Genomic DNA, 26,578 nt, shown 5'->3' on the forward strand with positions numbered 1-26,578 from the left:
GGGAACGAACACAGAGAATTTTCTTGGCGGGCTAACTTGCTAACCACTCAGCAGAATGCATGAGTATACCGTTGAAATTGTTTGGCATCTATTAATATTATATCTATTTAATATGTATTTTTCGATCAACAAGCATTTACACATATAAATCTTGATTACGATGCATGTTCTTATATATTAAAACATCAGAATTAGTTTTAATTGTATTATTGTGCTTTATGTGCATGTTGAATTTATGCTGATAACAGTATCGTTTGGTGCCCAATTAAAAAAACACAGGTGGCCACTTTATATTTCTGGAGTGTACATTATTAAATACATCTGTCTTTGAAATAAGAAAAAATTTTGTAATGTAACATAATTATTTTAGATATTTAAATTACAGTTATTAAGAGAAATGCTCAACTTTTCATTAATTACAATAAATTCAAATTTCACAAAAAGTTGCAGAAAAAAATGTATGTTTCACGGTTAAAGACTGGTGAACTACTATTTGCTGCTTGAGCAGGCAGTTATTTATCAAGTACAATGCAAAAATATCTAGGATTAACATTCAGGATTTTTTTTGTGAAGTTGTCAGTACAAGTCTCAGATTTTTACATCCAGCATGTTATGAATTACACATATCTCTAAACCGAAATACGAGAAAAGAATTTAATTATGACAATGCACTTGCGCTTATGTAAGCTGTAGTGTAGAAGCCTGTTAATTATTCTGTTCTAATCAGAATGCATAGTAAGGAAGCTTGAATAGCATTTAAACCTTCTGTATTCATTTCATGAGCTAAGAATAGTGTGTAGACGTGTTTTATTGTTGCACTGGATTCATAAGATTGAAACATTGTTTACACTATAGTGCTAACCAGTGGCGGTTTGTCTTATAATTTATTAGGCTGTTGCAGTTAACTTATATATATATATATATATACAGTAGCGTGCAAATTAATCCGAACACGACATATTTTTACATTTTCTGTCATTGTTGGCCTCACAGCTGCTCATACCGCTTTAATTGACATCTGTAGTACGTGTAATTCCATTGTTGAAGGTCTGTCATTATTTTTTTTATAATATGTGACATTTTGCCTGTCGTTTTGTACTTATAAGCATTTCAGTTGTGTTGAAAACTTAATACTGCAATCCTGTGTACATTCTATCGTCTTCACAAATGGATACAACTCCACGAAAACGGTCTAAAATTATAACATTAGCAGAGCATTCTTCTATGACACAGAGGCAAATTGCTGCAGAATGTCACATCGGTTTGGCTACTGTTAATTCGATCATAAAACGATACAGGGAGACTGGATCCATCACACCCCAGAAAAAAGGAAACTGTGGCCGGAGAAGGAAGACTTCACCTGCAGATGATCGTTTAATTGTCAGGAAAAGTAAATTAAATCCTAGACTAACTGCTGTCGACTTAACCCGCGAGTTAATGGCTACCACTGGGGCGAATATTCACGTCACAACAGTGCGGCGTAGGCTTTTGGAAGCTGGACGAAGGGCTCGTAAGCCTATTAAGAAGCAACTGCTAACCCCCTGTTATGTGCAAAAAAATGCTTAATGTGGGCAAAATTACATCAACACTGGACAGTGAATGACTGGAAGAATGTACTTTTTTCCGATGAGTCTCATTTCGAGGTCCACGGCCACCGTGTTTCTTACGTACGGAAAGGATCCGAAAAAGTAACAGCAGCTCATCTCCAACAAGCACCCAAATACCCCCTAAAGTAATGCTTTGGGGTTGTTTTATACATGAAGGGCCTGGAGCATTAATACCTATCAAGGGAATGATGAATTCTGACAAATATATTCACTTATTGGAAACCAGAATCGTACCCCAGCTGCAAAAATCATTTCCGGATGGCAGAGGTGTGTTCCAACAAGACCTGGCACCATGCCATACGTCTCGAAAACTACAGAATTCTTCAACAAGAAGAATATTCAGGTACTCCCCTGGCCAGGCAACTCACCCAACATCAACCCCATTGAGAACTTGTGGTCAATTTGCAAAAGAATGCAAAAAATGGATTGTTCTACAAAGGAGAAGATGATTTCTGCCCTCATTGGTGTATGGTTTCGCGATGAAGAAATGAAGAATATTTGTGGGAAATTAGTGCAATCCATGCCAAATCGTCTCAGAGCTGTTATTAGGAACAAGGGAGGACACATAGATTACTGAGGTATGTCTCAGATCCTTTTTTTTTATCCCGTTTGAGTGTTTTTGCATAAGTAATTACATTGTACAGATTAATTTGCACGCTACTGTATATATATATATATATATATATATATATATATATATATATATATATACATTTTACAGTTTGAAAATGGTCTTCATACCATGCAACATAGATTTAACTCCAATAGAAGGAAATAAGTAACGAAATACTGGTATCAGAAAGTCCATTTTACAATGAAATTACCTATACATTGAATAGTATAGAATCAGCTGATGTTAATTCCACATCAACTGCCATCACCATTCACAGTACACAGTTTAACAGCTCCTTTGTGAAGTTGCAAAGCATGCACGCACATGAGAAATGTGTGAGAATTCTGATAATGAGCTGGATGGCAGAATAATTGCCAAAGCTTGCTAGGCTAAATGGAAATGAAGTGTGTGTTTCTGTTAAACGAACCACACCCACCAGAGTGATGGTGGTGGTGGCAGACATAGGCACAGTTGCAGTGGCAGGCACGATGGCAATAAAGTCTAGTCTCACCAACTCAAAGGTGATGGTGGTGGTAGCAATCAATTGAAGAAATCTTCGCAAATGATGTATCAGTTATCTCGTCTGGAAGCCAGAATCACTGTCTTTAACTCCTCATTTCCTCCCTTATCCTATGTGAGTTGAACTCGGTCTCTAGCAACTTGGAATACAGCATCAGGAGCGACCTGAGGAGCAACAAGCAACTACTGCCTGTTCAATCGAGTCTCAGGATCTGGACTCATTCCAGCTCATTTTATGCCAGAAACACCCTACATCCTGTCTCGCAGTGAGCAACAATCACAGTTATTACAGACACCATATCCCACATATCCCCACATTCCGGGATTAGTTGAACATTATTAATGGAGAAAAATTCGCTCTGGCACCAGGGATCAAACTCGAGTCCCCAGTTCTAAGCACTGGGTGCTCTAACCACTGAGCTATGCCGAGGCTCAATCCACAGCACCTGATCAAATCTTTTTCTTTTGGTATTTCCCCTTAGTTGCCTTACTCCATGTTCGACATATTGACACATATTATATTAAGTCAACTGTCATCACACAAGGAGCGCACTCATTTGAGTGACTTAGTGGCCAAGACTCCACAGTATATATGCACTGTTGGGCAAATGATCTACATAAAGATTAATTTTTTGGTCCTACAGAATTATGTGTTATAGTTACCATTGGTTATTAATGGAGAAAAATTCTGTAGGACCAAAAAATTAATCATTACGTAGATCATTCGCCCAACAGTGCATATATACTGTGGAGTCCCAGCCACCATGTCACTCAAATGAGTGCGCTCCTTAAGTGATGACAGTTGACTTAATATAATATGTGTCAATATGTCGAACATGGAGTAAGGCAACTAAGGAAAAATACCAAAGGAGAAAGATTAGATCTGGTGCTGGTGATTGAGCCTCGGTGTAGCTCAGTGATTAGAGCGCCCAGTGCATAGAACTGGGGACCTGGGTTCGATCCCCGACATCAGAGCAAATTTTTCTCCATTAATAACCAATGGTAAGCATAACAGATAATTCTGTAGGACCAAAAAATTAATCTTTACGTAGATTAGTTGAAAGGACTGGACTCAGTTTCCTGGCACCAGCATGACAGATCTTGCAACTGAATCACTTACATTCAGAATGAGGATGGCAAACATGTCACATCTCCAATTGATCTCTAAGCCAGGGATACATTTTTCTTTTCCTATTTGATAAGAATACCCATCCTTCCCCACATTCACATTATGTCTTCACGGTCAATTAGACAAAAATGTATTAGAATCATCTCACAGCCAATTGGCTAATTGAAACAACTCATCCAGCCTTTTCCTTGATTTTTGTAAGTCACTAAGACAAATGTCAGGATGAACCCGAAAAGAAATGGGTCATCGATCTACATCTCTCCACCTCCTTCCCCCACATATTTTATTTTATTTTTTTATTTTATTGGGTTATTTTACGATGCTGTATCAACATCTAGGTTATTTAGCGTCTGAATGAAATGAAGGTGATAATGCCGGTGAAATGAGCCCGGGGTCCAGCACCGAAAGTTACCCAGCATTTGCTCGTATTGGGTTGAGGGAAAACCCCGGAAAAAACCTCAACCAGGTAACTTGTCCCGACCGGGATTCGAACCCGGGACACCTGGTTTCGCGGCCAGATGCGCTGACTGTTACTCTACAGGTGTGGACTTCCCCCACATAAATTTTGGCATTTTCCAACTTAACATTTCAAATGATCAGAGCCTTAGTTTTTGTGTGTCATGTTGGGTACTTCAGGACTAGTTTACTCAAGTGCCACTAGCACAAAGTAAAGGCTTGGATCCCTTCTCTTGCACGGACTGCAGAGCCCTCTTTCCCCACTTGTACAAGCTTTTAACAATGTCGGCGATCCTGTTCTTTTGCTGTTCTGCCTTGCTTCATTCTCCCCACCCCTAATTTGGTAGCTATTACGTTACGTCCATTTTTGGCTTTCCCCTTTCAAAATTCTCTAATTTTCCTCGAAATGGAAGAGTGACTAACAGACTTGGAACTCACACAGACTCTTCCTCTCAGCCCCAATTTTCCTTGTAAGGAAGCATTTTCGCTTACCTTTTAAATATTTCTCCTCCCATTTCCCCTTTTATTCATTCATTCATTCATTCAGTGATGTAGGCAGCAATCAAACATGACAAGCTGCATCTGATCACTATCGCAGAGTAGAATGCTGCACTGCCCAGAACACTGCCTGTCTGAAAGTGTCTATTAAGTTCAGGAACAAATATCTGACTGCCACCACTCTGGTGTGTGGTAGCCTTTAATTTAAATGCTACTGGGAGAAATAACAACTGAATCTCAATTCAATTGAAAGAATATAACAAAGATGGTGGTTGTGTAAACCTGTAATCAAGCCAGAAACAGCCACTGGTTTTAAAGTAAAATATTTTCATATTATTATATCATAATATGTTAATTTTATACGTCTCTTGCATTACATTAATGAAATGTTAAAACATTAGGTTATAAATGCCACTTCTGAGCCTTGTATATAAACTTAAAGATGGGACCGCATACTCATAACCGCATACTCATATCCAAAGGTAAAAAAATGTTTTTAGATCGCACTGGTACAACAACAAACTGTCTCCACTTATGAAAGAATAAATAACTGCATGTTTTGAGTTTCTGGTGCGAGACTGATAATAATTATGCATAGCCCTATACAGTCGAAACCAGTTTTTTTTATTGGGTTATTTTACGACGCTGTATCAACATCTAGGTTATTTAGCGTCTGAATGAAATGAAGGTGATAATGCCGGTGAAATGAGTCCGGGGTCCAGCACCGAAATTTACCCAGCATTTGCTCGTATTGGGTTGAGGGAAAACCCCGGAAAAAACCTCAACCAGGTAACTTGCCCCGACCGGGATTCGAACCCGGGCCACGTGGTTTCGCGGCCAGACGCGCTGACCATTACTCCACAAGTGTGGACGAAACCAGTTATAATGACTCCAATTTCATATCTGTAAATTTTAGGCTGCATACTTACATGGTTAATGGGAAGTCACACATAATATCGCGATTAGAAAATAGGGAAACAAACATCAGCATCGCGAAGGAATTGGCTGTATCACACTCAGTGATTTCTACAATTTGGAAGGACAGAGAGAAAATACAGTCTCTTTCCGAACACAGATGATATATCCAACGCAGAAGAAACTGGCTTGTTTTACACTATGACCCCAGATAAGACACTAAAATTGAAAGATGAACAGACGAGTAGCTATCTAAGAAGTGGCCTGCTTTGTGTGAAGGTTATTACAAGCCGGAAGTTTTCTTAAGGTTGAGGATCAGTAACAAGTTAGATTTGGTTTGTTCAACTTTTGGTATGCCTTATACATATATACACTTTTTGGTAGTTTGATGGGTAGATAGAAAGTGATTTGCTATCTCGCGTAATGTAAAATGATAATGGTATCACTGGGTTTTGTCATTAAAGTCATTATTGTCTGAGAAAATTATCCATCAGGTATACAAGAAATGAAGGTATTTGGGATGATTTTACAACCAATTGGCTAATCTTTTATTTTGCGACATTTTCCCAGCGATGCTTGCCTTGACTGTTTAACAGACTTTCTGATTTGAAATCTACAATCTAACTGAAAACAAGAGTTTTAAAATAAGTGTTACATAGGCAGAGAGAGAACCGTTTCCTTGGGGGAGCAAAGCAAAACCATAGAATCCTGAAATAACAAGATTATGGGAGATATCATTTATCTTCTCCTCCCGTTATAGCTTGACCTTGGTACAGTACATTGGAATATGATAATTTAATAAAGGTATTGTAAAATGTAGCAAAATTATAACAAAATATACAATTTTACTTTTTTTTCCCTCTTGTATGGAGGAGAGACCCGAAGGCTTGCACTACAGCCTGAGGCTTATTGTGCTTACCACTTCTATTCTGTGAATGATTGGGTAGCCGAACGGCCGTGCTTTTGAATAACACCGAAAATTACTCAGCAATTCTGCTTCAATTGGTTGAGGAAAAACCCCAACCAACCAGGGTTTGAATCTGGGTCCACTTGTTTCCTGGCCAGACGTGCTAACCATTACTCCACAGCAGTGGACCAATTTTACATTTACTTTATCTGTTTATTTAAAAACGCAGGCTATCATATGAAATGTAAATTCTAATTATTTTATTTAATCTCGTCTTTAAGTTTACACATTATACAGGGATCACTTTTCTTTTTTCTGCATTGCTGTGCAGTATGTTATTCATATTTCTCCAAGTGGCTGCTTGAATACCTGCAGAGTTTTAACACATCAGTACAGGCTGTTACAAAAAAACATTACAGTGCTTTCATTCCTCAAATGAAGTATAGAAATTCTTATACATTCAGAAATTTAAAATAAATATTATAGTCCAGACAGCAATTCGTCAATTTAAGTGCAGAAACTTAATCATAAATAAAATCAAGAAAAATCTTTTGAATTCAATATTTTCTAACGTTAATAGAAAAAGAAGAGAGTTCGGCCAAGTTTGGGGGGGGGGGGGCGGCTATAACTCCGCCTATGTTTTCTGTAATCCCCAAATAAGTAACAAACAAAAATCAACATTGGGCGTTATACCCGATAAATTTCTCCGAAAATGTGATAAAAAATATGTCGTTTTATACGAAAAGTTGTAATAAGCGATGTCGTACTAAGCAATTTTTTAAATACGGTGTTTATATAGGATTTAGATGGCACCATTAGATTTCGCTGTTATAGCCAATACGTCGTTAACAGTGATGTTGCTATAAACGGTTTTGACTGTAGTTTATTACTGACATATTTTATAAATATACTTTTTAGTTATTCATGTGTTATTAACTTATATACTTAGGGCCTACTCATTCGCTTATTTTTTATTTTACGTTATATTTTTCATCTATATTTTCTAGCGACATTATTAGTGAAATAATAATGCTTAAATTAATTAATTGACAGCACCAGTAAACTGTTAAGATATAAGATTTGCTCACACATACTTGTATGTGTCTAATTTTGGTTAGGTGTTAGACACTTTTAACATACATGTACAGGTACTGCAACTATAAAAAACAATGATGTTGTTCATATTAAATGTTTACTTTGCACATGTCTAACAATAAATAAGCTACCAGTTCTAGCTCAGATGGTAGCAAGCTGATATGATCTGAGGCAATGCTTGTCCATGAGTTTGAATCCTGCTTGGGCTGATAACTTGGTTGGTTTTTCCGAGGTTTTTCCAAACTTACAGTGAATACTGGGTAATCTATGACGAATTCCGAGACTCATCTCTCCAAATACCATCTTGCTACGACAAATTCGACCATAGCTAAATATAAATAACCTCACAGTTTGATACAGCACCATAAAGTAACAAACTAAAAAATTTGTACTGTATGAAGCAGTGAATTTTTTATGTACCAGTAACTATTGAGTACTGTATCCTTGTATCCCTTGTATGAAGGAGGGACCCAAAGGCTTGCACTGCAGCCTGAGGCTTATTGTGCTTACCAAACTACTGCGTATTTGTTTATAAAAACATCAAACGTAGAACATTTTTCACAATTCGAATAACATTAAATTCATGACAGGAAATAACTGATGTTCTGAATTATTTTTATTAATAAAGTATAATACATTAATACGTGTATTACGTGAGGTACTACTTGATCTCTCTTGAATTGTCGTGTGCTATTGCTATTGTCTATCTCACCTGCCTTTAACCGTGAAGTCTATTAATCCCTTATTATTAATTAATTTTTTCTTTTATTTTTTAATAGCTAACTGAAATTATAGTACATTTTTACCTTAAGACATTGTTTTATAATAATATATTTGAATGACAACTTGTAAGCAGGTCCTATGATTATTATCTATAATATTACACTAGGAATAACTAGTAGATTGTGCTACAACTTTGTCTTGGTCAGATAATTTACCTGACTTAAGTTCAATAAAAGATATATCGATACTGGTACCGGTATAGGTGATACGGAAAAGAGATGTTGCTAAAATCATTCATAAAACAAAACACTGTAATGTAATTAATTCAACAAATTGGAAGTATTTGAAACAATGAAATAGCAAACAGGATCTTAATGCCAAGTAGTTAAAGCAATAAATTCTAAAGTCCATCCCAATCAATGCTAATCTATTTTTACAATAAAAATATAAGTTATTGTTTTATAATACAAAATTTGCCACAAATCAAGGTTTAATGTAATTTATTTGTAATTTGAAAGGTTAATGTATTTAAAAAATGTAGCTACCTATCTAAGCAATGTAATAATACGGTATTTCAGTGTCTTTGTTGTAAAATTTTAGAGGTGGTAGAAGATTAATATGAATAATTTTCATACAGGAACCCATGTCCAGAAACGTTCTATTTGATAGTTACAAGTTTTCATATATGTGGTCACGTGTAGCCAGATTGCAATGTACTCAAGGCCATCTTTCTGAAGTTTGGTTACAGACTCCTGTTCCTGCAAATTCCTGGTGAATTCTCATAAACATGCTATGAGCTATCTGGCATCGTAAATGTTATTTTGACTGACAAAGCCTTGCAGCTTTCCTTCCATTTCCATTAATGTTCTTCCATATATTATTAAATGCATATCAACAAGTTCTCTTAATATGAGGCTTCCCATGATAACGAGTAACTAAAGAAACCAAACTTCTTGTCTGTACGTAATGCTTCAATCAAATTTAGCTTACAAGAAGACAAATACATTTAAACTAAGGTGAGGTTCCAGTGCACAGTGTTCATGAGTTCAATGTCACATGACATTATAATGTAAGCTATAAACAAGGTTCTGTGCCTATTCACTTGAACTTTATAATGTTTACACCATGGTAACATCATGGAATACATTAAAGCACTGCCTACTGGATCACATCCTATAGCTGCGTCCAATGAGGTTGTAGTCATATATCTAGACACACAATTGGCGCTGGTGTCGTGTACAAATTTGAAACCTCTCGCGCAGGTTCGTGCGGCGCCATGTTTGGGGAGCACGAATGATTGTTTCTATAAAGCATTCGAAGTTTAGAAAATACCATTGGGTATATAGGCGTTTTCTTAGTGGACATCCCCCTTCACTGTAATATAACTAAACTTATTTACGTATTTTCTAACGTATAATATAAAATAACAGAAGTAAATCTAAATACTGTAACTAAGCATCGCTTTATATGGCTCATAAATAGACTTACAGTACCGGTATTAGACCGAATAGCACACACACATCAAAGCTTGTAAACTATCAAAATTATCAAATAGAATATTTCCGGACATGGGTTCCTATATGAATATTATTCAAATTGATCATTTCTACGAGCCCTAAAAATCTGTAACTAATTCAATGAAATACCTTGCAGAATTAGTTTCTTTTTTATTCATGTATCAAAATTTTTATTATTACTATATCTGTGCACAACCGCATTTTATTAAGGTACCAGTAGTCTACAGGGTAAAGAACAGTAGAATTCCTTGTATCCGGCAACTGTGGGACAAAGTCAGTGCTGGATAACTGAGTTTGCCAGATAATTGGAAAATATGTTTATAGGTTATGTAAAGACACTGTACTGTACAAACACTTCTTTCAATGTTGAAATTTAGTAGTTTTCATATAGATATTTAAAAATAAAGTTTTGAAATATATACAATGTTTATTTTTAGTATTGAATAGGTAATGTACATTCATCAGTTCATAATTACAGTAATATATAATAGCGTGAAAAATACTAAAAGTTTTCGTAACCTTATGACAATTTTAAATGGCGGTCATGTGATGTGAAGAGCAGTGTAGCCAACATCGCAACTATGAAGATGATAAAGTAGCGCTCAATGATTTGAGCGTAAGAACATTTTGCTTGCGTTTCGCGGAATCCATTGTGCAACAGCAGTGCTTAGCGGTAATAGCCATGATACTATCTATCACTCAAATGAAATTTTTGCACGCTGTAGGAACAGAGAATTTCACACTTTCCTATTTAGACTCTTCAAACACCCCTTCGAAATGGGTGAGTTCAAGTGGTACATTTAAAGATATCGTCTCTGTGCATTGTTTGCAAGGTCCAAGTGACAGCTTACCGATGCTATCTGATATACTCCAGGAACATAATGGGTTTTTTGTCTATGTTTTCATGCGTGAACAATGTATAGAGTAAACACAATATGCGGCATGTGCAATTCACGAGAACCACTCACACCTTCGTCTGACTCTTCTCTTTCGTATAAATGACTATTTTTTTGGCCTAGCCAAAAGTGCCGTTGTTTTGGTATTACCAGTTATTTGAGTGCCGAATACGAGGGATTTTACTGTAGAAGTTTTAATACAAGCATTAGAAGAAAATCCAGCCTGGGCATATGCTGCAATAGTATATAGGTTAAATTGGCCACAATGACTATCTTAGAAATCCTTTCTATTCGCCAATTATCATACCATTTGATTAATTAGCTATTATATGCGGGTGAAAGCATTTATAAACAGAACATTAAATGATGATGATGATGATGATAACAGCAACAATGATAATGTTCTAAATAAATTTTTGAACTATCAAAGTCGAAGTTTTGTATAAGTTAATAATAATAATAATAATAATAATAATAATAATAATAATAATAACAACCTGTGCCTGAGAGCCCATAGAGAGCCACGAACTACCAGCCAACTATTGGCCTCATATCCACATGCCTTAGAAGAGATGAACGATCATCCAATCCATATGGGTGTAACATGTGGTTAAAATGATGATCTCCCAAGCTGTTATAACTAATCCACAGAACCGGACTTTGCTATCTACTACTGTAGCTCCTCAAATTCAACACAATGCTTAGTGGGCATCGGTCCAATATACTGGCAAAAATTTCATTACAATTTCTTTCCTCATGAAGACTCGAACCAGTGCTCATTCTGTAATGCTACTATTCTTCAAATAAACAAATTACACGGGTCACTACATACAATGAAAATTTTGTTTCTCTAACTGATGTAGATAACAAACAAACCAAACTTGGTTAATTTGTGAATGAAACTGTTGATACCTTATGCAATAAAAAAAATTTCAGTACCGTATAGAATTTATCTAAAATTCAGAATAATTCAAAGATATTTTCTTCAAATTTGCATATACTTCATATTTAATACAGTAATGCATTGTATTATTAAAAATACATTACATTTGTGTGTCAGCCCACCTTTCCTATTGCAAGTGTCCTGCCTTCTTGTATTGGAGGACTCAATGTCAGGAAAGAGACCTTAATAACCTAACTTGAGGAGAAAAACTCCGATTCAAGGAATCATATTATTGAACAGTGATATGTAAAATGGGCTTCGGAAAAGATGTAAATAATGTTTGGTAAAGTTGGTAAACAATCTACATGGGTACACTATTCTAAAACAATATGAATCCACTTGGCTCGCAATTTGACAGATAATTATTTAAGTGAAACTTTTAAATATAATATTAATTTCAGGTTATACTGGAACATCACATGGGATTCCAAGTTCATATTGTACGTTTTTAAACAATTCTTGTCATTTCCAATTTAGGATTATATAAAAACTGAGATTTCTTTTCCTAAACAACATAAATTGTAAGATACAAATATGAGTCGAAACTGTTTTTGTTACTGAACTCTTTATCCTATAAAGCTGCATACCAATAGCTGTGAGCCTGACATAACTAGAATTATTTATTTATATCATATAGGGATAAAAAAAGTGTAGAAACTGAAATTATATTATAATTAAGTCTAGTATAGGTGATAGCACTACACTGAAGGTGTTCAAAAATCTATTACGATTTTATTTAAATTAGCTATTATAGTTTGAAAAATGTATTAGTTGAGTTACTACATGCATTTATTTAGGATCTGCAGTTGGAAAAAGTTAATGATTTATTGTTGAAATTATTTTACATCTAAATGTTTGTGTTTTGTTTCCAACATAAACGACAATTGCGATTAATGATTTAAATAAACTCTTTGAACTTTCCACGTAATTGGAAACAATTTATTACCAAATTATGAAAGTTTCAGCAGAATTGTTATTTTAAAGTTTCATAAAAACCTCCAAGTGGATTCATTTCATTACATATTAAAATAATGAGTACACTATTAATTTCATCTACAACATATGGATTGTCACGAACATTGTTTGATGTAACTTATTTGACACTTGGGATGATTACATGTGCGACTAATTAATCTAAATCTGTTCTACGTTTAGTATAAGAAGGAATTACTAAACAATTTAACTGATAGTAATTACACAATAAGGACTTGCAAAACATCTAAGCACTCCTTTTATTAATAATGCAGGTGCAGTAGGCGACAAGCCTATTAGACATTACTTAACAGGCGACTGATTAAGTGTATTTTGTCTAAATATGTGTTTGGGAAACTTTATGTTACAAATTTCAATACAGTCTGTTATTCAACTAATTAAATACATTAATTGCAACTCAGTATCACTATATTACTCAGGCAATGTTTTAAAATGTTCCACTTCATAGTGTATTAACAATGGCATTAATAAACAGTGCAGCCTGAAGATAGTAATTTTGCACTTTGGTCATTTAAACTCTACTGATAAATAAAGCTAACTTAATTAAGTTAATGAGTAGCCATAGTGGAATATATTTTCACTTCAAATAAAGATTACTACAGACAGAATGTAATAATTGGTAACAACAGCATTTGATATGCAAGATAACCTAATTTGATTTCTACAGATGAGTAGAATACACGGCACTATTTTGGTATATATCTGACAAGAATTTGAGATCCCATTTTGGAAACATAACATTCTATATATCAATGTAAAAACTGTCTAATCACAATCTATTTATTATGGGCAACTATTGGAATTATTAGGGTAGCAAAAACTCTCAAAGCACGCAGTTGTAAACTTTCCACTATCATGACGTATTGTATTTTGTGTTTTCTTCTAAATTTTCGATTTTCGAATCTCATAATTTACTCACTGATATAGATATATGTCACTCTGAAACAATCTCTCCAACCCAGTACGATGAAGTGATGAAAATAAAGTAGTTCCATATGATTTCAATGATTCTTTTAAGAAATTTATTTCAATGAATGTACTATGTCTTTTTATAGGGCGAGTCAACCTAAGGGACAGGCATTCCTACTATTTCACGGCACTACAATCTGGCAAGTGATCTTTCGCGTAACTAGCGAATTATTTATTTAAAAAAATGGAGAGAATCTTACTTTAATTTCAGAGCAGTTGCATTATATTTTATACACGAGGTTAGAAAAATCCAATGCACTACTTGCCCCAGAGCAATGTTCCTTTTTATGGAAAACAAAATCTGTTTCTCGCCATTTATTAAATAATTTAACAACATAATGTTTCTATTATTCTGTAGTCTTTGGAAAACACTGCTGAAACTTACGTAAACACAACTACTACTACTACTACTACTACTAAGTTGTCTACTACTACTACTATTACTTCATCTTCTTCAGTAGATACGTTTCTAAGAGGAATATGCATTGCTGTAGTATGTATCTAACCATGATTAAAATACGTACAGTATTTCTCCATAAAGTTCAGACAGTTGACTGACATTGACAATCCTAAGTGTCAGCAGAATTGTGACGCAGCATAGTGCAACAACTGATAAGGAAAACCCACGCACTGTGTCCTGAAGAAAACTTAATGCAAACCTAAGTTACCTGCAATTTTATCGAGGTACGAGATTGCTGTGTGACAGATAGTGCATTTGGTTTTCCCGCCCTCATTAATAGAACTAATGAACGCCATTTTGGGCAACTGCTTTGAAATTCAGGTAAAATCCTATTTCCTTAAATAATAATTCACTAGTATCACAAAAGATCACTTGCCAGACTGTAGTGTTGCTATGAAATTACAAGAAGTTATTTGAAGAAGATGGCAATCTGCTTGCCAGATAGTAGTGTCGAGACGGCAGGAGTTTGTTTGTTTTTACTGTTCTATATTTTCGATGTACAGTACCAGTATTTTAAAGTTAAATAAATGTACAGTGTAATGTATTTTTTATTGTTCTGGCACTGTGAAATAAGCTATTTGTGTATTTTCCGAACATAATAATCGATATAAAGTAACCATACATATTTATCACATAATATGGCCTACTATATAATATTGACGTTCAATAGGAAGTTTTATAATTATTCTGTAATTTTGTTATTTTCTTGTGAGAGCTTTCTTATTTTCTAGTCTTACTGTTCACAAATAAAAATCTATCTTTACTACACATAAAAGATAACTGACAAAAAAAAATCCCACAATTTTTCAACATTTAATATATTAGATACGGTATGGAAATAAGGGAATACTGAAAATTGAAGAAAATAATGTCTTTCAAAACCAAAACAATACTTAGAAATTAATATAAAATCTTTTACAAGCAAATAATTGCAATTTCTTGTACAAGATTTCATAATTTTTTAAAAATATAATATACCAATGCAATGAAGAATATTCAGTATACACAATAACAATTTTTTAAAAAAATTCATGATTCATGCTTTTTTGTAGTTACACAAAATAAAAATTACAATTGCCTTGCCAGTGTTTATGCATCTGTGGGATCTTAGACTAACTAAACAGAATCGCCATACTACACACAATTTCGTACTATTTAATACTTGTTTGGTACAATATTGTAATCTAGTAAATGATGTATGGAAGATCTTATATTAAAAAAAAAAAAGAAGTCTGACATCATGTTTAAAATTATTTCACTGTTTAATGAACCTTGAAATGTGTTATAAATAAATGACAGTTTGCCTAACTGACCTATCAGGAGCAAGATTTGCATTCATAACAAGGCAATGAAAAAAATAACGAGGTTAAGATATTTTGGGTACTATAACATTGGATACGATAAAGAATTGATATTAGCAAAACCAATGTAAATTCCACAAAAGTTGTTGGTGTCCTTAACTCTGTTTTTAAGCTATCATGTTAGAAAACACATCAGATTGAAATTATGTAATATTTTGGCATGATCAACTTTGCTATATGACAGTGCGTTATAGACCATCTTTAAAAGCGATTAAGTGCATGCACGCACGCACACACACTAAACAGAGCAATGAGTATCAATTTTTGGAGCTTGATTCCATAGGTACAAAATCTGTAACTCTTTCTATAAAAAGGTTTCTTTTGTTAATTCATTTTTTGTTAAACCTGAAATCAAATTGAACAATTAAATAGCAACTGATATTAATATCAAAAGTAAATTACCTTACAAAAAGGAGAAATTATATCATTATCATAATCAAATGCACTACTCTCTATTATAATTATTTTTGTTTTAGTAATTTTATAACAGACTATGTATTCTGAAATCAAAATGGAACAGGCCAACTTCCTTATCAATGACCTAAGGCAAAAAAACTTGAGTTATACTCTTCCTTTTAATAAGAGATTGCATACAGGGCCGGTCACTCTATCACTTACAAAAATAAATAAATAAATAAATAAAGACGCACAACCATTAAAATGAAAATAGTAGGGGAGAGTCGGGTAGTATCGGACATCGGGTAATATCGGACAGTGAGTTTCTTTCATCTACCACACGATGATACCACACGAAACCTGGTTACGTTTCTGTGATGTCGCATAGAGAAACGTAACCATGTCATTCAGGTACTACCATATGGTGGTAGATGAAAGAAACGCACTGTCCGATACTACCCGACTCTCCCCTATATTTATGTTATTAAATTCTTGGGAAAGATCTTAAACTAATGTTAGCTATTCTAGCATTTTATAATAATAGGAATGCTTAGAAGGAGCAGGTCCAATCTAAATTCTGAATGGGCTAGCTTACTACTGCATCCAGCTACACACATCTGTTATCTAAATTACCATATATAGAATAAAAAAAACTTGTAATCTCTAACTGACATCTCTAAGAGTGGCTAGTTGCGTAACCAGCAGGCCACCTCCTAACTCGGTACACAAGCGATGTTGAGAGCGTGTTGTAGGTTAGACTTTAATAACGGGCTTCACCTTGCATCCGTACGCGATCAGTTTCAACAGGCATTCTATGAGGAAGAACAGGGTGAACAGCGAGTTCATGATATGGAGGATATCGGCTAGCAGTGGTGGGGCGTCGTGGTACTAGACAAACAGAACATGTACAAGTTAGCAATTCTACTGCTTGTCGTGTTTGTGTATTACGTTGTGCAGAGAATCAGGAGTGTTTCTCTTAAATTATTTACTACTTTACATTGAGACTGGAGCGTATATCTTAAAAAAATTGTATATGATTACATTTTTACAGTATTAGTAAGTTACTTTGACTTTAACTAATGAGATCAAGTTTTTACATCATCGTTTAAAATTATAAATATATACATACACATCAGTCACCTTCAAATTACACTTAACTCCAGTTTCCGTTCCTTGACCAATGTGTGTGTGTGTTCACTTCATCCATACTGCTCTTCATCTCTGCTGATGAGTATTATATGTAAGTGAAAGAGCAATTTTGCGCCTAATGAATGAATGAATTTATCGTCACACACAATAAATTAAAAAATAAAAACGAACAGTGAACAATTAAGTCACTCCTTTATAAGTACCTAATTAATATCTATGCTATACTGTTATGTGACATTAGATAAATACAGTAGTGCCTCATTGTCAAGACATGCATAAAATACTAATAGCAAAGAGAAATGTACAGTTCTGTAATGTGCTCCATATCTCATTCTACTGAAATTCCACGGGTCTAAATATCACTTATAGTCACTACTAAGAATATGCTAAGTTTTGTTACCTATAATATTAGAAATATTACAGTTATCCAAAAAGAAATGTGTATAATTTTGTTTAAGCAAGCTATTTTAGAGTGGCAAAGGTAGAAGTGCTATCTTTTTATTAAACACAGCTACTGAAATATTAAGGCCAATAAAAAAAAAATAAATAAACCTGAGTGTGATTAAAATGAATGTACTTTTTACTGAAAATTAGATTGTTGTCCTTTTCGTGTCACAATATTAAATATGAATTACATAAGGTAAGCAGAAAGTATAGAACACTATTTGTAGCTTTCCTGTTTTTAATTTAATGAATAAACTATATACAGTACATAGTTATAGGAGATGAAGAAAAGAATGTTCTGAAAACTAGTTTTTGTTTATAAAGGGCTGTGCCAAGGAGTGCTTTTTTTTTTTTTTTTCAAATGGTGCCATGTACTTATTTTTCTATGTTTGGATTCTTCAGATCTCAAGATGTAGAAAATCATATATTTACATTTTTACTATTTATAAACTATTGTTTCGTAAAAATTGCCTCAAATGTATAATCCTAATGTAAAATTGATATACTGAAGCATATCTTTTTGTTATGCTTCAGTATATAAATTTATTATTATGAATAAGGGGATTATGAATTAAATAATCACAGAGAAGGTTTAATCAAGAACAACTGAATAACAATGGCTCTTTCATGAATGAATCACAGCCAATCTTACATAAATTGAACGAAATGAAGTTATTGATAATGATGATCAGCTAACCTCTCTTTGGGTCCTTTTCCTATTACCGTAGCCTATTGTTTTTGATTAGGTTTATATGATTATTTAATTTATGGTTCCCTTATTCTCCATAGTGATAAATTGATATATGGAAGCAGTTCTCTTTGTTATGTACACATACACTAAGATAATAAATTTGAGGTAATTTTTACAAAATAATAGCTTATAAATGGTAAAAAAAAATATAATGTTGTACGTTTTGACACCTAAAGAACCAAAAAATTGAAAAATAAGTACATGATGCCCTTAAAAAAAAAGACTCCTTGGCACATTCTTTATATATGAAAAATAGTTTTTGAAAACATGTTCGAAATATTTATTTTTTCACCTCCTATTAACTTCAAAAAATTAAAAATAAGAAAGCTACAAGCAGTTTCCATACTTTTTACTCGCCTTATATTAGAAGGAAATACTGCAAAATATTGATTATAGCAGCAAACATATTCAAAAAGTTCACAAAATCATAATAATAATCAGTAAGAAATCCGTATATTACAGTCATTTCTAAGAAATTAAACATTTTAAATTGCAAACAAAAATGGTATCTCAGAAGCCTGTAAGTCTGTTATCATTGATCAAAATTACAACTCATTTGAACTACGGCACAATAATTTCATTTTCTTACAGAATTCATATTGCTACAAAATCCTGAATATTATTTTTTAGATTAAATATTGAACTAAGAATAATACAGTTTTAGACAATTGGAATGTATAGTGAGATGAAGAAATTTACTTACAATATTATACTCGCCACATAGGAGCGATGGTGGCCATGAATGTGCCGTCACATGCTCTATACGAACCAATCAGATTCATCCAACTTCTACTCTTTTACTGTAAATTTCACTCATGTGGCAGTTCAGTTTAACTGTTTTTTTATTATTGTTAGTTTCGTGACAAATTATATGAGGAATGTCGTATTATTGTTACACAATAATAGTTCAGTGATTTCTGAAGGAAACTTCAAGAAAAAAGTAGTAAAAAGACAAGTGAGGAGGCCTGTACAGCGCATGATAGAAGCAGGCATGCAAGTAATAGAAGCTGCCAAGTGACAGGGGAGAACAGCAGCAGCCTGCAATATCGGCATTCGGATTGCAGGTGAGGTGAGGAAAAGTACACATCGTGTGGTATATCTTGAGCGCTGAGTGATGTCAGTAGATGTTAGAAATAAAGAAAGAACAGACACTCGTATATTGCAAACTACAAACATTAATCACATACCTCATCTAATACAACTGATATGTGGTAGCTGGAATGTAAAAATCAGTGTAACACATGCGTAATAGGTACCACCCACTTCCAGTGTAACAGTTGACATCACTCAAGATATGCCGCAAGATGTATAATGAACAAGTTCTCATCTTTTGCAGAAAAGCAAAAATCGAAGAAAAGAGTTTGCAACTTAGATGATTTCCACGAAGATGTATTGAAGCGCAAATGTGTGAGAGGGGTGAATCTTCAACTGTGGTGAAATGGAGAGGCTATTTAGTATGGAGGAAAAATTCGGTTATGTTTTGAATATTGAAGGACATGGGATTCAGATATAAGAAATACAACGATGGAAGAAAGATTTTAATGGAACAGATAAAACCACAATATTGCTCAAGTCAGGTTTTTAAGGACAACGCATAACATCACACAAAATGTAAATGCACCGGTGTAGCCATTTACCTCGATAAAACCCAGCTCAACCAAACTATGCGAAGAAAACATTGCTGGACAGCAGACGGCTTAAAAGGTGGTAAGGGAGGTAAATTAATAATATGCCATGTGAATTGCAGTGCTACATGTTTCGTTCCAGGAAGCAAGTTGGTCTTCCTATCAAAACCTACAGAAGAAAAAATTTTTAAGAAAACAGTACTGGATGAAATACTGAAGCTCATCATCCCAAATATAGAGGAGTTTGATTCTAGCACTGATTCTGCGAGAATTCAGAGCAAGTAAATTTGTGTCAGCATTGCTTAAGAATTCAAAAGTTGAAATGTGTTCCTATTAGAGACAAATATCAACACTTAATTTTATGACATAATCACATTTCTGTGCTTATTTATACTTGAAGTTTCCATCATAAAAATCTTTCAATAAAAATTTCTCTCATGCTCGAAATATAAATATCTGTAGACCTTACTTTATGAAATGAAATTGTTAAGAAAAGCAGATAAATATGGCAGGATCACAAATATAATGAAGACATTCACAATTAATTAAAAACTGAACCCATTTTGACAAAAATTAATAAATGCAAAACCAACTGGATCCAATGTACAAAGAACGAACAGGGACAGAATTCCAATATTAATTCTCAAATACAAGACACATAGCGGAAGAAAAAAGAGTATCTTCTGAAGAAACTTTGGATGACTGAAACCAGAATGGGTCATATTGCCTAATTCCATGATAGTTATGATGAAGGTGATGATGATGATGATGATGATGATGATAATGATGATGATGACGACTTTACTTTGTATATAACATGTTAATTTGATTTTCTATTGCATGTTAGTGAATTATTAATATAACTGTTTCATCTTGTTATACAACTCTAAGTAACACTGACACCTGTCAAAAGTATACAGCACAGAAAGTAAACCATAAATAATTGCAATTTCTAGTCAAAATATTTCTTACATGTGGAAAATATCTTTCATCCTGGTAGAAGCACGTGAGTATGACTAAAAGGCATTGCAACCCCACAAAAATATAGTTCTCTCTATGCAGAGATCACTGTCCTATGTGGCGACAATAATAAAGCTAAAAGAACAACTCTGGCATTTCCATGAATGTACAAACATGATTATCTAATCTGTTACAGGGTTTTCTTTACATTATTATGGTTACACTCTTTCAGGTGTTATCATATTTACATGGAACCGAAGCATGTGCTTCAGTCAACTCACTGAGAGTACGAAAAACAAGCTGTACTCTTTGTTTCTGGAGGATTTTCCTTTTTTCTTACATTTCATTTGAACCATAATATTAAAATCACTAGGCTCCGTATTCCAGCTACCTAAAGATTGAAGTTAAAGACAGATTGGGTTTATAGTACGCCAAACACAGATAATGCAGCGGATAAGGATATAAACAACATGTCGCTGCGTGTTTGTGGAATACAGTCAACTCCCGACATTCTGAAGCTTTACTAGTAAATACATGCTTGAGCTGTGATGTTCATTTTTGTTGCGATCTTTGCAGTGAATAATAACGTGCATTCATAAGTTACAGAACTTGAACATATGTGGATGTCACTTGAAATGATTTTATATTGCAAGAAATTCTTTCAATAGCACATGATGTTATTGGTGCATGATGTAGTAAAAGATATTCTTATTGTCTGATATTTTTTCGTGTTTCATTAGGACATTGTATGTTGCTCATCACTGAAAATCCACTAATTTTCTATGTATTTTTCTAGAAATTTCCTAAAATGTACATTATTTAATTTATTAATTGGGATGCTGGGACTGAATATCATGGTACACTACGCAAATCCATACTATAGTGGGCACAGCGATGGATTTTCTTAATCTGAACTCAAGAGCGAGTTACTCACCGCTGCAAGATCGGTTATCTCTGTCGCAGCTGGAATGGGTAGGACATAAGAGTAAACATGCCCGACTATTCTAGTGGACTGTGGACAGTCACCTCCAAAAACTAAGCAAATATTACAGTAGTTATAATTATGTGTGTATGCATATGAAATGGGACCAGTTCCCGGGACACCATTTTTTATATAATTTCAGTTCCCGCTGCTTAATTGGATAATCTTTTCTTACTATAAAGCAAAAAGACAATTTACGTAATAAAAAACTATTGTATAACAGATTAACTGACTAATCACTATAAATCTCCTTAAAGCCTGTGTATAGGTTCTATTAATCCTTAGTCAAAAGATAAGACAGAGTTTTACGAAATAGAAACAATAAGGGATGGAAAATGGCAGATAGTAATGATCAAAATAATTACAGGCATACTGATTTATTTTTTGAACCACCAGACATGCAGCCTTTAAATCTGAAACAAAAGCTACTTTATAAAATTGGGTTACTGTAATCATTAGACTAATCATCTCATCTCTCAGAATTGTTTCCATAATGCATAAGGAATGTAAAAAAAATTCAACTTCATGTACTCCTTTCAAATAACTTTTGAGAGTTGTTTATCCCCTAACGGAGCAGAGAGGAGAGAGAAAGGAGTTGGTGGTTTTAAAAATTCATTTGAATATTTTGAACTAGCTGACGTAAAGACTTAAAATGTAAAATGAAGTTTACTCACTACATGTCGTCCGATCTCGACGAAAGTCGATTATCTGGGGTTCTTTGGGATTACAGAATACGAATATGGCATTAATTTGTCCGAATTTATCCCTAAAGTGGTGTAGTGGGACAAAAATAGGTTTTATTTATATTAAAAATTTCATTAAATATTGTATACTAGTCTTTAATATACTTTGAAATTAAAAATAAAATACAACAATAGTAACAATGATAATGATAATAATAACTTGCATATTTTCGAAATTTTTCATCTCCCCCAAATTTTAAGCATCATGTCTGCTTTTTTATAATATCTTTGCTATATTCTCGCATTTGCTAAGTTCTCACATTTTTTAAATTTTACTTTATAACGTAAGAGAGAAAAAAATAAAGTTGTTGCTATTAAAATTTTTATTTACAGAACGCAAACAAACATTTTATTTTTATTCAAAAACTATTTTCTTTTTTTGAAAAAAATGCGAACATAACTTCGTTAAGTCTACTCTAAAGAACATGCAGTAAAAATTTCAGCGTCCTGGTATAAAATGTGTGGAATCCTTAGCAACATGGATGCAGAGAAGTGGGCAAAAAAGTACGAGGAAATGCTTTTTAAAGTTTGTATGCATTTTAAACTTAATGGCCGCTTTTTTTTTTAGATGGTGTAATTAAGAACACAACCACCGTAGGGTTCTAAAATTTCGTCACAGTGTAAAGTAGGCATCATAGCTTCATTTTTTATAAAAAAAAATAAAAGTCTGATATTTTACCAAATATTATCAATTTTTCACCCGTTCTCTTCCTAATGGTGATGTAGTTTAGGAGACAAAAAACGAAAAGGGAACTTCAAATCCTGGCCCTTCATTTCAGAAGACAGCCACAAAGAAACAGGACGTTGTTTGGAAAAGAAGCGAAATTGCTGACACAGACTGTGAAGATGGTGAAAAAGTTACACATTTTCTGCATTCCATAGTTAATAAATAAGGATTTAAATCAGTTAACAGCAGATGCGACAGACAGGTGTAGGAATTACCACGGTAAAAAAAAAATCATCCATCAAGCTCGACAACTCTCAGACTCACACTAAACAATACAAGAATCGAGTCGACTACTTTATTCGTGAACTATTGCTCAGAGACCGCCTCATTGTCCAAGGATTACCATTCCTTGTAAACACATGTTATGCGTGAATTAAATTAATTAATTACATTTCCATAAGTTATTCATATATTTTCATTAATCCTTTTGGAACATGGGGTTTCTTGTCTGGTGTGTCGAATGATCTTATTTCTGTGTCTCTTTTCGGTTTTACATTCTTAAAATCAGACGTGTCGAAGATTCCTGTTCCTTCCGCAACTCGTTCTTGTACTTTCTGAGATTTGTTATGAATGTTTGGGCACACAATTCAACTCTCGCTCCATTAAGTCATAAATATTAGCACAATTTTTTGGTTCTGACTATGCAATGTTCTTAATATTTTAATTTGAAAATTGCAGATGTACTGTAAAATCATTGCGAACGAAAGTCGCTTGCGGCACGCTACAAATTATCCACTCGGACTGTACTGTGGTCCATTTGTATGTTTCATAACAATGATACTAGAGGAGGAAAACATTATCGCCAACTCATTCATGAAGGACAACAAACAGCTCGTCAACTGGCACTGTCAGCAACGTCATTCGCCAGAATCGATGGTTCCAACTGTAAACACAGAGTTAATATCTTCATAATTACCAGATTTTGATGATACTGCTTATTTTGGATTATGTTCAACACACTTTCTGTGTTTTTGGTATTGCAGTGTCTTTCAGTGCACTGTTTTTGTCACTTTTACTTTTATTTTACACAATTTATATGTAATGTTGTCTATACTGACAGTGAAAATATTAATTCAAATATCCTCAACTATGCCCTTGAGCATCTTACCTAAGGATTTTACCTGTGCAATGAACCTTCAATCAGCTACAAAGATGTAGTTATTTAAACAATAAGATTAGTAAGAGCAGTGATTGATAAGCTACAAAGATGTAGTTATTTAAATAATAAGATTAGTAAGAGCAGTGATTGATAAGACTACTCACTATGACAGCGTCCCGGTTTTAATTTTCTAGAGGAAGAGGGCAGAGGATGTGTAACATGTGTAGGATGTGATGAGTCAGACTATTCGTTTAATAGTTACAATTCAATAGAAACATTAGATATATTCAATACATATGATCAACTGTTAAATGAACAGTTGCAAAATGTAACAGTTTTCCAAAGAACTTCATCTGCTATTCAGAATAACTTAATCAAAGCTGTTAGAGGCGTTATGATAGACTTATAGTTACAGCAAAAGAACCTGCATCTGCTAATTTTGTGGCTATTCATCTAGAAAGTGCTCAGACACAGTTAACAAATCACAACTATCTACAATTTTGCGGTATGTGAATAAATCTGGGGAAGTTATAGAAAGTTCATGGACTTACAGATGTCAGTGCAAGAAGATTTGAGGCACTATACAATCACAGCCTCAGGACAGTAAATTATTTTAAGTTAGGTAAGAAACTTGGGTGCTCAGATATAGGCTGCATTAGTGAGGTCGTACTGTCTGATTATTTAGACCGGCTGTAATCTAAAGTGAAAGAAACATTTCTACAGGCATTAATTGTTCACTGCTAGCATCACATTCTGAATTTAGTGCTGTTACATGTATTCCTAGGTGAAGATTTTTTTCCAAACTTCATCAAGTCTGTAATTTATTTTGAAATTCGAACAAAAGGTGTAATTTTAATAAGAAGAAGTTACCAGCAACACAGCTGCAACTTCAACTCATGTCTTGTGAGTACTATGTAAGACCAAAGAGACAATATACAACAGTGATGATAAAAACTGATACAATAGTGAAATTACAAGGTATTTCTCTATTTTTTGAGAATAAAGTTGGATACTGCCTTCCTCCTCAAAACATTTTGGTGATCTTCATTCATAAGGATGTTCTCTTCAATATGTACTACAAAACAATTCTATTAATATTGAATAATGTCACTCTACAGTCATTCTAACTAAGAAAACGTTAGACAAACTCAGAAGAGAAGGATTCCAAAGTATTTGCATTGAAGTGATAGATGAATATGTACAAAATAAAAGGAAAAAATAATAAACCAAGTAAAGTAATGTTTAGGAAAATATTCAATGAGATTTTGGACAGTATTCTTTATCAGATACAAAACAGTTTTCCTGACTTGGAAGGTTTTAATTTCTTTTCTTTGCTCTTCTTAAAAATGTATGGATTGCAAAACATCTTTCCCAGTTCTTCTTTGCTTAACACTTTTGAAAAGCTATGATTCAAATTTTTACAAAATACGATGTATTGAATGTTAAGTACAATTCGTAAGATCAATATTTCAAGGAAAGATAATGCAAGTGAGGTAGTAAAGATCATGAATGAAAGAAATTTGCTGTGAGTCGTGCCTGAAATTTACAAATACAGTAAAATCCCTCGTAACTGGCAACCAAATAACTGACAATACCAAAACAACAGCACTTTTTGGCTGGGCCGAAAAAAAAAAAAAGTTTAAATCTATCATATTGCCACAGTCTGGGCTGTCAGTTTTGTCACTTTAGGAAGTTCGCACGAACTTTCATTTTCAGAGAATATTCGAACCTAAAATTAATGTATTATTTGTGTTGTGTGATGTGTTTTAATAAAGAAAATCCACACAGTTTTTATGTTTATTTAATTATTTTCGGGCCATCAGTGTTGTTACATTAGGAAGTTCGCATGAACTTTCATTTTCAGTGAATATTCGAACCTAAAATTAGTGTATTATTTGTGTTGTGTGATGTGTTTTAATAAAGAAAATCCACACAGTTTTTATGTTTATTTAATTATTTTCGGGCCATCAGTGTTGCTACATTAGGAAGTTCGCATGAACTTTCATTTTCAGTGAATATTCGAACCTAAAATTAGTGTATTATTTGTGTTGTGTGATGTGTTTTAATAAAGAAAATCCACACAGTTTTTATGTTTATTTAG

General features: G+C 33.7%; 1 protein-coding gene across 28 annotated transcripts in view; it reads right to left on the reverse strand.

The window, feature by feature from the left end:
* Positions 1 to 26,578, reverse strand: part of cac (calcium voltage-gated channel subunit cacophony) — a 1,051,854-nt gene that overhangs the window by 235,436 nt on the left and 789,840 nt on the right. For 4 of the 28 annotated variants that reach the window (XM_069834017.1, XM_069834003.1, XM_069834001.1 and 1 more), the window contains one exon: positions 16,775 to 16,885. The exons of the other annotated variants lie outside the window; for them this stretch is intronic. In XM_069834017.1, coding sequence (XP_069690118.1) covers positions 16,775 to 16,885 — 111 coding nt within the window. The remainder of the gene's footprint in view (positions 1 to 16,774; positions 16,886 to 26,578) is intronic. 28 annotated transcript variants of the gene reach the window in all.

Source organism: Periplaneta americana, chromosome 8 (assembly GCF_040183065.1).
Source record: "Periplaneta americana isolate PAMFEO1 chromosome 8, P.americana_PAMFEO1_priV1, whole genome shotgun sequence".
NCBI lineage: Eukaryota > Metazoa > Arthropoda > Insecta > Blattodea > Blattidae > Periplaneta > Periplaneta americana.